General features: G+C 43.3%; 1 protein-coding gene across 3 annotated transcripts in view; it reads left to right on the plus strand.

The window, feature by feature from the left end:
- RGS17 (regulator of G protein signaling 17) overlaps positions 1–14775 on the plus strand; it is a 189753-nt gene that overhangs the window by 122273 nt on the left and 52705 nt on the right. For 2 of the 3 annotated variants that reach the window (XM_069769193.1, XM_069769194.1), the window contains one exon: positions 7326–7415. In XM_069769193.1, coding sequence (XP_069625294.1) covers positions 7326–7415 — 90 coding nt within the window. The remainder of the gene's footprint in view (positions 1–7325; positions 7416–14775) is intronic. The other variant, XM_069769195.1, reaches the window with a different exon arrangement.

Consider the following 14775-nt stretch of genomic DNA (forward strand, 5'->3'; position numbering starts at 1 on the left):
GGTTCTTGTTATCTCTCCTCATGAACAGGTCTGATATGATTGGGCCAGAGAAAGGGCTCCAAAATGTAAAATATAAATGGATCCTGTGACTGGTCAAAAGTGCACCATGACTTTACGGACACACTGTAGATAAATCTGTCCCCATACAGTATCATGTTATCAGCAGCACATCTACAGTTTATACTGGGGATGTGCTGCTGAGAACAATCATTTCTATTCCGGCATAAACAATCCAATCACTAGATGAATATGCAGCATTTTGCTTGTTCAATATAATACACCCCATAGTCCTCCATATATTATAATGTGCACCACAGTCCTCCATATTGTAAAATGCACACCCCATAGTCCTCCATATAATATAATGTGCCCCATAGTCCTCCATATAGTATAATACACTCCCCATAGTTCTCCATATAGTCTAATACACTCCCTGTAGTCCTCCATATAGAACAATATGCTCCCTAAAGTCCTCTATATATTAAAATAAACTCCTCAGTCCCCCATATAGTATTATACACTTCCCATAGTCCTATATATAGTATAATACATTCCTCATAGTCCTCCATATACTAAAATACACTGCTCAGTCCTCCATATAGTAAGATACACTCCTCATAGTGCTCCACATAGTATAATGCACTGCCATAGTCACCCATATAGTACAATTCATTTCCCATAGTATAATGCACCCCATAGTTCTTCATATAGTATAATGTATTCCTCATAGTCCTCGATGCAGTGTAATGTAGCCCCCTCATAGTATAATGCAGCCCCGCCATACAATATAATGTAACCCCCATAGAATATAATGCAGCTCCCCTCATAGTATAATGCAACCCCTCCATAGAATATATGGTAGCCCCACAGAATATAATGCAGCCCCTCCATAGAATATAATGCAGCCCCTTTATATAGTATATTGTAGCCCCTCCATAGAATACAATGTAGCCCTTCTCATATACACTGCTCAAAAAATTAAAGGGAAAATTTAAACAACAGAATATAACTCCAAGTAAATCAAACTTCTGTGAAATCAAACTGTCCACTTAGGAAGCAGCACTGTTTGACAATCAATTTCACATGCTGATGTGCAAATGGAATAGACAACAGATGGAAATTATTGGCAATTATCAAGACACACTCAATAAAGGAGTGGTTCTGCAGGTGGGGACCACAGACCATATCTCAGTACCAATGCTTTCTGGCTGATGTTTTGGTCACTTTTGAAAGATGTTTCTGCTTTCACACTCGTGGTAGCATGAGACGGACTCTACAACCCTCACAAGTGGCTCAGGTAGTGCAGCTCATCCAGGATGGCAGATCAATGCGAGCTGTGGCAAGAAAGTTTGCTGTGTCTGTCAGCGTAGTGTCCAGAGGCTGGAGGTGCTACCAGGAGACAGGCCAGTACACCAGGAGACGTGGAGGGCGCCGTAGGAGGGCAACAACCCATCAGCATGACCGCTACCTTAGCCTTTGTGAAAGGAGGAACAGGAGGAGCACTGCCAGAGCTCTGCAAAATGACCTCTATCAGGCCACAAATGTGCATGTGTGTGCACAAACGGTTAGAAACTGACTCCATGAGGATGGTCTGAGTGCCCGACGACCACAGATGGGGGTTGTGCTCACAGCCTAACACCGTGCAGGATGCTTGGCATTTGCCACAGAACACCAGGATTGGCAAATTCGCCACTGGCGCCCTGTGCTCTTCACAGTTGAAAGCAGGTTCACACTGAGCAGATGAGACTGACGTGACAGAGTCTGGAGATGCTGTGGAGAGCGATCTGCTGCCTGCAACATCCTTCAGCATGACCGGCTTGGCAGTGGATCAGTAATGGTGTGGGGTGGCATTTGTTTGGAAGGCCACACAGCCCTCCATGTGCTCTCCAGAGGTAGCCTGACTGCCATTAGGTACTGAGATGAGATCCTCAGACCCTTTGTGAGACCATATCCTGGTGCAGTTGGCCCTGGGTTCCTCCTAATGCATGACAATGCCAGACCTCATGTGGCTGGAGTGTGTCAGCAGTTCCTGCAAGATGAAGGCGTTGAAGCTATGGACTGGCTCGCCCATTCCCCAGTCCTGAATCCAATTGAACACATCATGGGACATCATGTCTCACACCATCCACCAACGTCACGTTGCACCACAGACTGTCCAGGAGTTGGCGGATGCTTTAGACCATCCACTGCCTCATCAGCAGCATGCCCAGGTGTTGTTGGGAGGTCATACAGGCACATGGAGGCCACACACACTACTAGTTTACTACTAGTATAATGTAGCCCCCTCATAGAGTATGATGCAATCACCCCTCATAGAATATAATAATTATAATACAGCCCCCATAGAATATAATGTAGCCCCGATAGAATATTATACAGCCCACCTCCCCATAGAATATAATGTAGACCCCATAGAATATAATACAGCCCATCTCCCCATAGAATATAATGTAGCCCCCATAGAATATAATACAGCCCACCTCACCAAAGAATATAATGTAGCCCCATCAAAGAGTATGATGCAATCCTACCTCATAGAATATAATACAGCCCCCCATAGAATATAATACAGCACACCTCCCCATAGAATATAATGTAGCTTCCCATAGAATATAATACAGCCCTCCTCCTCATAGAATGTAATATAGCCCCCATAGAATATAATACAGCCCTCCTCCCCATAGAATATAATGCAACCCCCATAGAATATAATATATCCCTCCTCCCCATAGAATATAATGTAACCCCCATAGAATATAATACAGCCCACCTCCCCATAGAATGTAGTGTAGCCCCCTATAGAATATGACCCATCTCCCCATAGAATATAATGTAACCCCATAGAATATAATACAGCCCACCTCCCTATAGAATATTATGTAACCCCCATAGAATATAATACAGCCCACCTCCCAATAGAATATAATTTAACCCCCATAGAATATAATACAGGCCCCCTCCCCATAGAATATAATGTAACCCCCCATAGAATATAATTAATACAGCCGACCTCTCCATAGAATATAATGTAACACCCATAGAATATAATACAGCCCACCTCCTCATAGAATATAATGTAACACCCATAGAATATAATACAGACCACCTCCCCATAGAATATAATGTAGCCCCTCATAGAATATAACACAGCTCCCCCCAACCCGGAGAATGACCCCACAGTCCAGTACTGATATATTTAAAAAAAAACAATCCTCACTCCATCTCCTCACGCACCGTGCTGCTCCACGCTCGGCTCCTGTGGTCTCAGATGATGCACTGCCCAGGACTGGCACACAGCAGGTGCACAATGAAGTAACGTCATCACGCACCCTCAGAGGCAGAGGGGAATGATGGGAGAGGGAGCGTCATCTGAAGCTCTCTCCTCCATCATTGCTGCCGGCAGGCGGGCCCCCTTGACCCACGGGCCCCATAGCGGCTGTATGATGTGCTATCAGCGGCATGCCACTGGCTGGGGGAGCGGGGGCCCTAGGCAGCTGCCTGGTCTGCCTGCCACTAACATCAGCCCTTCTTATTCTCAAAGTCTTATCAACATCAACATCCCTATCAGCTTGAATTCCCAGATTTTAAGACTTTTAAATCTGTAATACTATGTTAAGGTCCAGAAATATAGTTTCCCACAGGCGTGTCGAACTCATTCCTTAGAGTGTGTCTGTGTAGATTCATCTTTGTTTGTAGTTTTTGTTTAGTTTCCCCAATATAGGTTCATCCAGGGCACCTTGTATATTCTATCATGCATGTACACCACAGTAGATGATGTACATGAGAAGAAATCATTATCTTATAGCTCTGATTTGTGTTGAATATGCGGATTTTTATTGTAAAATGTGCCCATCTCTGATGGTGATAAGAGGACATTTCTGACAAGGAGATTAGGGGACTGTTTGTAGCAGAGAAGTGGTAGATATGGGATAGATCTCTTTCTTTCAGTCTGTTGTCTTTGTGGAATATTTGTTGAAGATCAGCACCAATTTTTCTTAGGATACTCATGTGGGTATTGTATGTGACCACATAAGGTGCTATGTCGTAATTCTCTCTCAGTTTGTAGTTTAGTAGGCTACTTTTTGGGATTCTTGTGGGTCTGTGAATCTGTTCATAGTCTTTCTATAGTTCATACTGCAAATAAGCTATGAAAGAGAAATCATCCATAATAATAACACCTGGGAAACCTCAGCGGTTCCTCTGCAATATGGGACCTCACTATGCAAAATTATAGTGTGATGGGAGAATTTTTGAACAAGTTACATGAAACCGTTCTTGTCCTTTGGCTTTGTGTGATATTATAGGCCAGTCCCTTCAATGTAATGCTGTATGAACAGTGTTGCTTGTCAGGAAAATATGTATTATGTTCCATTGTTCTGGGGGACACAACCAGAGCTGACCTATTGGTTTCTGTAGGACCAAATCCTACACACAGTCCCTTTCTCTATGAATTTCCATCCCCCCTCCCTTCAAGCAAATGGTCAGCTGGAATACGAGTTTTATTGCCTGCTAGGACTAGCAGACCTGAATGCGTTTTCCCTCCAAAAAAACTCTTTCTCTTCTAAGCAAAACAGTCAAAGTCAAATTCAATAATACACATTAGTCCCGAAAACATGAAAATTAGATTTCCTGGATCTGGGCACTTGGGGTTACGCATGGCAGTATTTTGCGGTATTTAGGGCTATCAGAAACCTGGAAATTAATTTCTGCCCTCCAGCAAATCACAAACATACTGTTTGTGGACTCTAAAAAACAGTAAAATTGCAAGGGAAAAAATAATTCCAATACCTTTGGCCTGTGAGCGTCCAGGCCAAAGATATGAAGAAAAGGATTTATCGATAGCTTTCAAAAATGTGTGCATCTCCCAGAAAACAGCCTTATGTGAGGTCAGCAAAGTGGGAGTTCTTAGTTTTATGGCCGATGCATAAAACAGGAACCTCCATCTTTGGCCATGACTGTATATATACAGTTAGGGCCAGAAATATTTGGACAGTGACACAATTTTCGCGATTTGGGCTCTGCATGCCACCACATTGGATTTGAAATGAAACCTCTACAACAGAATTCAAGTGCAGATTCTAACGTTTAATTTGAAGGGTTGAACAAAAATATCTGATAGAAAATGTAGGAATTGTACACATTTCTTTACAAACACTCCACATTTTAGGAGGTCAAAAGTAATTGGACAAATAAACATAACCCAAACAAAATATTTTTATTTTCAATATTTTGTTGCAAATCCTTTGGAGGCAATCACTGCCTTAAGTCTGGAACCCATGGACATCACCAAACACTGGGTTTCCTCCTTCTTAATGCTTCTTAATGCTTTGCCAGGCCTTTACAGCCGCAGCCTTCAGGTCTTGCTTGTTTGTGGGTCTTTCCGTCTTAAGTCTGGATTTGAGCAAGTGAAATGCATGCTCAATTGGGTTTAGATCTGGAGATTGACTTGGCCATTGCAGAATGTTCCACTTTTTGGCACTCATGAACTCCTGGGTAGCTTTGGCTGTATGCTTGGGGTCATTGTCCATCTGTACTATGAAGCGCCGTCCAATCAACTTTGCAGCATTTGGCTGAATCTGGGCTGAAAGTATATCCCGGTACACTTCAGAATTCATCCGGCTACTCTTGTCTGCTCTTATGTCATCAATAAACACAAGTGACCCAGTGCCATTGAAAGCCATGCATGCCCATGCCATCACGTTGCCTCCACCATGTTTTACAGAGGATGTGGTGTGCCTTGGATCATGTGCCGTTCCCTTTCTTCTCCAAACTTTTTTCTTCCCATCATTCTGTTACAGGTTGATCTTTGTCTCATCTGTCCATAGAATACTTTTCCAGAACTGAGCTGGCTTCTTGAGGTGTTTTTCTGCAAATTTAACTCTGGCCTGTCTATTTTTGGTATTGATGAATGGTTTGCATCTAGATGTGAACCCTTTGTATTTACTGTCATGGAGTCTTCTCTTTACTGTTGACTTAGAGACAGATACACCTACTTCACTGAGAGTGTTCTGGACTTCAGTTGATGTTGTGAACGGGTTCTTCTTCACCAAATTAAGTATGCGGCGATCATCCACCACTGTTGTCATCCGTGGACGCCCAGGCCTTTTTGAGTTCCCAAGCTCACCAGTCAATTCCTTTTTTCTCAGAATGTACCCAACTGTTGATTTTGCTACTCCAAGCATGTCTGCTATCTCTCTGATGGATTTTTTCTTTTTTTTTTCAGCCTCAGGATGTTCTGCTTCACCTCAATTGAGAGTTCCTTTGACCGCATGTTGTCTGCTCACAGCAACAGCTTCCAAATGCAAAACCACACACCTGGAATACGCCCCTGACCTTTTAACTACTTCATTGATTACAGGTTAACGAGGGAGACGCCTTCAGAGTTAATTGCAGCCCTTAGAGTCCATTATCCAATTACTTTTGGTCCCTTGAAAAAGAGGACGCTATGCATTACAGAGCTATGATTCCTAAACCCTTTCTCCGATTTGGATGTGGAAACTATCATATTGCAGCTGGGAGTGTGCACTTTCAGCCCATATTATATATATAATTGTATTTCTGAACATGTTTTTGTAAACAGCTAAAATAACAAAACTTGTGTCACTGTCCAAATATTTCTGGCCCTAACTGTATGTTCATATGTTCCTACCAGGAACCAGTGATATATACATCCCGTCACATCACGTGCCGTAATATTCGACATAAATTAGAGCAGCTGCACTCATTTTCTTATCCTCTGTCAATACCTGTGATTGGCCAGCAGGGTAAGGGGGCGCCAGAGAGCTGCAAGTTCCTATTAAGTTTGTGACAGGGCTGATTCTAAAAGAAAGCAGAAATCAGTGTACAAAAATTATAGAATCTCTGTAACTTAATTTTAATTTGATAAATAATACTTAAAGAGCCACCTTGTGCAGCAGTAATGCTGCATTCTAACAAGGTGGCTCTTTTAGTTTTTTGTTCATGTATTCCCAAAATAAAGCGGAGGGGACAGCGCCGAAAGCCCCTGAAGATTGGAGTGACGGCAGAGTACCGGTTCAAGCTAGGGAGTGAGGACACGCTTCCATGGACAAAGAGGTATTTTGGATAAATTTCAAAGCTCTTTATTTTGGGAATACATGAACAAAAAACTAAAAGCGCCACCTTGTTAGAATGCAGCATTACTGCTGCACAAGGTGGCTCTTTTAGTTTATAACGGCTGGAGGGGGGTGACAGTGGCCCTTTAAAATAATATCCTTTGGGCACATATTGATAAATGTACATTTAATGATTTTATTTAAATTGCTTAACTTTCTCTAGACAAAATAAAGTGTTGTACTACATTGCAGCCTCACTGTTAGGAATGAAGATAGAGGTGAAAATTCAGGAAGAACGCCCCACACGACAAAGATGGAGAATATACAAGCTGTAGAAGAATGGTGAGTTTACATTTCAATGCTAATTTGACAGTGTATCAACAATTCTAATAAATAAAGTCTTACGGGGAATTTTCCTGCACTTGTTCTTATTTTAGTATAACCTCTAGGCATGTACAGAGGGATGAAATACTTTAAAATCTGTTCTCAGCTCGAGCATTCAGCAGTGTTCTTTGCTGAACCCATCACATGCTTTTGCTCACAGGAGTCTAGTGACAAAATTCTTCCTAACTCATGTGACCTGTATTTGTAATGACAAGCCAATAAAAGCATAGTAACTTCTTGGAAACAGATTTTTTTGTATTTAATATTTTTTTGTGATATCTGTGTCATAGTAAAGCTATTTGCCTAATAATTATGTAGGAAAAGTCTTGCATATCTTATATAGTTCATGCATTGCCTACAGGGACAGGATTTCTAAAGAATTTCTCTAAATATTGGATGTTGCCTGTGGCTGCCACATGGACCATGCTGACAACAAAGGTTGACACTGGTTGAAAAATACAGTATGGCATATAGTTCTTGAAAAATACTGCAGTATTGACCAATAATACAAGTTTTGTAGTGAACCAATATACAGTAATAACTCATGACCGAAAGTGTTGGCACCCTTGAAATTGTTCCAGAAAATGTAGTATTTCTCCTAGAAAATTATTGCAATTATACGTTTTGTTATACACATATGTATTTCTTTTGTGTGTGTTGGAACAACACAAAAACCAGAGAGAAAAGGCAAATCTACTATATAATTGTCTAAGGGTCACTTCCGTCTGTCCTTCTGTCTGTCACGGTTATTCATTCGCTGATTGGTCTCGGCAGCTGCCTGTCATGGCTGCCGCGACCAATCAGCGACGGGCACAGTCCGGAAGAAAATGGCTGCTCCTTCCTCCTCGCAGTCAGTGCCCGGTGTCTGCATACTCCCCTCCAGTCAGCGCTCACACAGGGTTAATGGCAGCGTTGACCGCGGTGTAACGCACTCGGTTACCGCCGCTATTAACCCTGTGTGACCACCTTTTTACTATTCATGCTGCCTATGCAGCATGAATAATAAAAATATCTAATGTTAAAAATAATAAAAAATAGTTACATACTCACCCTCCGGTGGCCCCCTGGATCAGGAACCGGCCTTTCCCGCTGCATGCATTGCGGTCTCGCGAGATGTTGACGTACGGTCTCGCAAGACCGTTACGTCATCATCTTGCGAGACCGCAATGCAACCAGGAGGAGGATGGCGCCGCTGCCGCTGCTCCTGTTCTGTGCAGGGAGCCTCCGCGCTGCCGGGTGTCCGGAGGCTGTGAGCCCGGAGCGGAGCCTGGTGTGGGGGCCGGGGCTGCAGGCAGACATCACCCTGCCCGTCTGACACTTCCACATGCAGGCTGTGAGCGGCGCCGGATGGAACTTCTCCTCCTCCCCAGGTAACCACGTGACCGCGGCTAATCATCAATGATCCCAGACAGACGGGAGCGGCGGCCACACAGCCCCGTCCTCTGACGTCACCGCCCCACCATTAACCCCTTAGACTCCTTATCTACTATATGTGACTGGGCAATATACTACGTAGCTGGGCAATATACTATATGACTGGGCAATATAGTACATGAACTACGTGGCTGGGCAATATACTACGTAGCTGGGCAATATACTATGTCACTGGGCAATATAGTACGTGAACTACGTGGCTGGGCAATATACTACGTGGCTGGGCAATATACTACGTGGCTGGGCAATATACTACGTGGTTGGGCAATATACTACGTGGACATACATATTCTAGAATACCCGATGCGTTAGAATCGGGCCACCATCTAGTTGGATATAATGTCACGTAACCCCAAAAAAGGTCCTGACAAAATTGTTGGCACCTTTCAAAAAAATGTATGTAAACAACTTTGTTTCACTCATGTGATGCTCATTCAAACTCACCTATGACAAGTAACAGGTGTGGGCAATATGAAAATCATACCTGAAGCCAAATAAAAAGGGGAGAATTTGACTCAATATTTGCACTGTCTGTGTGTGCCACACTAAGCATGGAGAACAGAAAGAGGAGAAGAGGACTGTCTGAGGACTTGAGAACCAAAGTTGTTGAACAATATCAACAATCTCAAGGTTATAAGTCCATCTACAGATATCTCCAGAGAACAGTGCATGGAGCCAGTAATAGCCACCGTTTTCAGATATGACTGGCCTGATACGTTAAGCAGTTTTGGTGAACTTAGACTTAGAAAGTTTAGAGGCACACTCTATTGACATATGGATTTCAATTTATTTGTACATTTTCATAAAAAATAACAGATCAATGGCTCTCAAGACCTCAAGTGTAAGGCAGACTGGAAAGTTGCCACAAGAAATGCTTGTCACTCTGGTAGATCTGCAACATTCATGCATTAAATAAGACAGCCCATTAATTTCAATAGAACCTGTGTATGCATATCCATTCCCATGTGGTTGTGTTTCAGGAGAATCGAACACTTGTTACTGCTTCCTCCACAGAGTACTGGTGGATGCTGATCTCTGTGGTTCCCCACAATAGTAGTTCCTTTCTCCATGTTGTTAGCTGGCATTTTGCTGAACAACTCCATATGGTTTGGAGTTTATTCCCAAAATACAAATTTCCATGAAAAGCTGCTTTTAAATGGGTATTCCCATATCAGACTTTTATAGCTACATTAAGTGCCATAAATGTCTGATAGATATTGGATCAACCATAGAGTTTTGCCCAAATGTTGGGATTGAATGTCCATAGATTTATTCCTGGATGATGAGGTGGTCGCTATAGACAGAATTTAAGGATCGGTGGCCAAGAATCCATCACGGGATAGTACATCATACGCGATCGGCCGCGCTCACGGGGGGAGCGCGGCCGGGTGTCAGCTGCGTATCGCAGCTGACATCCGGCACTATGTGCCAGGAGTGGTCACGGACCGCCCCTGGCACATTAACCCCCGTCACACCGCGATCAAACATGATCGCAGTGTGCCGGCGGTACAGGAAAGCATCACGCAGGGAGGGGGCTCCCTTCGGGCTTCCCTGAGACCCCCGCAGCAATGCGATGTGATCGCGTTGCTGCGAGGGTCTCCTTACCTCCCTCCCTGCAGCAGGCCCCTGATCCAATATGGCCGCGGCATCCTGGTCCTGCAGGGAGGGAGGTGGCTTACCAAGTGCCTGCTCAGAGCAGGCGCTTGGTAAGCCTACACTGCTGCAAGTCAGATCGCTGATCTGACAGAGTGTTGTGCAAACTGTCAGATCAGCGATCTGTGATGCCCCCCCTGACAAAATAAAAAAGTTTTAAAAAAAAATTTCCAAATGTGTAAAAAAAAAAAAAAATTCCTAAATAATGAAAAAAAAAATATTCCCATAAATACATTTCTTTATCTAAATATAAAAACAAACAATAAAAGTACACATATTTAGTATCGCCACGTCCGTAACGACCTGACCTATAAAACTGGCCCACTAGTTATCCCCTTCAGTAATCACCGTAAGAGGGAAAAAAAAAGAGGCAAAAAACAACGCTTTATTATCATACCGCCGGACAAAAAGTGGAATAACACGCGATCAAAAAGACAGATATAAATAACCATGGTACCCCTGAAAACATCATCTTGTCCCGCAAAAAACGAGCCGCCATACAGCATCATCAGCAAAAAAATAAAAAAGTTATAGTCCTGAGAATAAAGCGATGCAAAAATAATTATTTTTTCTATAAAATAGTTTTTATCGTATAAAAGCGCCAAAACATAAAAAAAATATAAATGAGGTATCGCTGTAATCATACTGACCTGAAGAATAAAACTGCTTTATCAATTTTACCAAACGCGGAACGGTATAAATGCCTCCCCCAAAAGAAATTCATGAATAGCTGGTTTTTGGTCATTCTGCCTCACAAAAATCAGAATAAAAGTGATCAAAAAATGCCACGTGCCTGAAAATGTTACCAATAAAAACGTCAACTCGTCCCGCAAAAAACAAGACCTCACATGACTCTGTGGACCAAAATATGGAAAAATTATAGCTCTCAAAATGTGGTAACGCAAAAAATATTTTTTGCAATAAAAAGCGTCTTTCAGTGTGTGACGGCTGCCAATCATAAAAATCCGCTAAAAAACTCGCTTTAAAAGTAAATCAAATTCCCCTTCATCACCCCTTTAGTTAGGGAAAAATTAAAAAAATGTATTTATTTCCATTTTCCCATTAGGGCTAGGGTTAGGGCTAGGGTTAGGGTTACACAAAGTCAAAACGGGCAAAAAACAACGACCAACGAGCCTGTCTAGGATTCAACCGCTTGGCGGACTCGAGATAAGTCAAGTGCTTATGATCAGTCAAGACCACCACGCGATGCTTAGCTCCTTCAAGCCAATGACGCCACTCCTCGAATGCCCACTTCATGGCCAGCAACTCTCGATTGCCCACATCATAATTTTGCTCAGCAGGCGAAAACTTCCTGGAAAAGAAGGCGCATGGTTTCATCACCGAGCAATCAGAACTTCTCTGCGACAAAACAGCCCCTGCTCCAATCTCAGAAGCATCAACCTCGACCTGGAACGGAAGCGAAACATCTGGTTGACACAACACAGGGGCAGAAGAAAAACGACGCTTCAACTCTTGAAAAGCTTGCACAGCAGCAGAAGACCAATTGACCACATCAGCACCCTTCTTGGTCAAATCGGTCAATGGTTTAGCAATACTAGAAAAATTGCAGATGAAGCGACGATAAAAATTAGCAAAGCCCAGGAACTTTTGCAGACTTTTCAGAGATGTCGGCTGAGTCCAATCATGGATGGCTTGGACCTTAACAGGGTCCATCTCGATAGTAGAAGGGGAAAAGATGAACCCCAAAAATGAAACCTTCTGAACACCAAAGAGACACTTTGATCCCTTCACAAACAAAGAATTAGCACGCAGGACCTGAAACACCGTTCTGATCTGCTTCACATGAGACTCCCAATCATCCGAGAAGATCAAAATGTCATCCAAGTACACAATCAGGAATTTATCCAGGTACTCTCGGAAGATGTCATGCATAAAGGACTGAAACACTGATGGAGCATTGGCAAGTCCGAATGGCATTACTAGATACTCAAAATGGCCCTCGGGCGTATTAAATGCAGTTTTCCATTCATCGCCTCGCTTAATACGCACAAGATTATACGCACCACGAAGATCTATCTTGGTGAACCAACTAGCCCCCTTAATCCGAGCAAACAAATCAGATAACAACGGCAAGGGGTACTGAAATTTAACCGTGATCTTATTAAGAAGGCGGTAATCTATACAAGGTCTCAGTGAACCATCCTTCTTGGCTACAAAAAAGAACCCTGCTCCTAATGGCGACGATGACGGGCGAATATGCCCCTTCTCCAAGGACTCCTTCACATAACTCCGCATAGCGGCGTGCTCAGGCACAGATAAATTAAACAGTCGACCTTTTGGGAATTTACTACCAGGAATCAAATCGATAGCACAATCACAATCCCTATGTGGAGGTAGGGTATTGGACTTGGGCTCATCAAATACATCCCGGTAATCAGACAAGAACTCTGGAACCTCAGAAGGGGTGGATGACGAAATAGTCAGAAATGGGACATCACCATGTACCCCCTGACAACCCCAGCTGGACACAGACATGGATTTCCAATCTAATACTGGATTATGGACTTGTAGCCATGGCAACCCCAACACGACCACATCATGCAGATTATGCAACACCAGAAAGCGAATAACCTCCTGATGTACAGGAGCCATGCACATGGTCAGCTGGGTCCAGTACTGAGGCTTATTCTTGGCCAAAGGCGTAGCATCAATTCCTCTCAATGGAATAGGACACTGCAAGGGCTCCAAGAAAAACCCACAACGCCTAACATACTCCAAGTCCATCAAATTCAGGGCAGCGCCTGAATCCACAAATGCCATGACAGAATACGATGACAAAGAGCAGATCAAGGTAACGGACAGAAGAAATTTTGACTGTACCGTACCAATGGTGGCAGACCTAGCGAACCGCTTAGTGCGCTTAGGACAATCAGAGATAGCATGAGTGGAATCACCACAGTAGAAACACAGCCCATTCAGACGTCTGTGTTCTTGCCGTTCAACTCTGGTCAAAGTCCTATCGCACTGCATAGGCTCAGGTTTAAGCTCAGGTAATACCGCCAAATGGTGCACAGATTTACGCTCACGCAAGCGTCGACCGATCTGAATGGCCAAAGACATAGACTCATTCAGAACAGCAGGCATAGGAAATCCCACCATGACATCCTTAAGGGCTTCAGAGAGACCTTTTCTGAAAATAGCTGCGAGCGCACCTTCATTCCACTGAGTGAGTACGGACCACTTTCTAAATTTCTGACAATATACCTCTATCTCATCCTGACCCTGACACAGAGCCAGCAAATTTTTTTCTGCCTGATCCACTGAATTAGGCTCATCGTACAGCAATCCGAGCGCCAGGAAAAACGCATCGATATTACTTAATGCAGGATCTCCTGACGCAAGAGAAAATGCCCAGTCCTGAGGGTCGCCACGTAAAAAAGAAATAATGATCCTAACTTGTTGTACTGGGTCACCAGAGGAGCGAGGTTTCAAAGCCAGAAATAGTTTACAATTATTTTTGAAACTCAGAAATTTAGTTCTATCTCCAAAAAACAAATCAGGAATAGGAATTCTCGGTTCTAACATAGAATTCTGAACCACAAAGTCTTGAATATTTTGTACTCTTGCCGTGAGCTGATCCACACATGAAGACAGACCTTTAATGTCCATCGCTACACCTGTGTCCTGAACCACCCAAATGTCTAGGGGAAAAAAAAGGCAAAACACAGTACAGAGAAAAAAAAATGGTCTCAGAACTTCTTTTTTCCCTCTATTGAGAATCATTAGTACTTTGGGCCTCCAGTACTGTTATGATAAGGTAATTCAGTACCACAATGGACATAGAGGTCAGAGCACATACAGTGACCTGAAAATAACCCAAAAACATAGAACGAGCTCTGAGACGTGGGAACTCTGCTGACCGCAATCCCTAATCCTCTCCAACCACACTAGAGGCAGCCGTGGATTGCCCCTAATGCTTCCTATGCAACTCGGCACAGCCTGAGAAACTAGCTAGTCTGAAGATAGAAAATAAGCCTACCTTGCTTCAGAGAAATACCCCAAAGGAAAAGGCAGCCCCCACATATAATGACTGTGAGTTAAGATGAAAAGACAAACGTAGAGATGAAATAGATTTAGCAAAGTGAGGCCCGACTTTCTGAACAGAGCGAGGATAGGAAAGGTAACTTTGCGGTCAACACAAAACCCTACAAAAACCACGCAAAGGGGGCAAAAAGACCCTCCGTACCGAACTAACGGCACGGAGGTACAC

Source organism: Ranitomeya imitator, chromosome 5, assembly GCF_032444005.1.
Source record: "Ranitomeya imitator isolate aRanImi1 chromosome 5, aRanImi1.pri, whole genome shotgun sequence".
Lineage (NCBI taxonomy): Eukaryota > Metazoa > Chordata > Amphibia > Anura > Dendrobatidae > Ranitomeya > Ranitomeya imitator.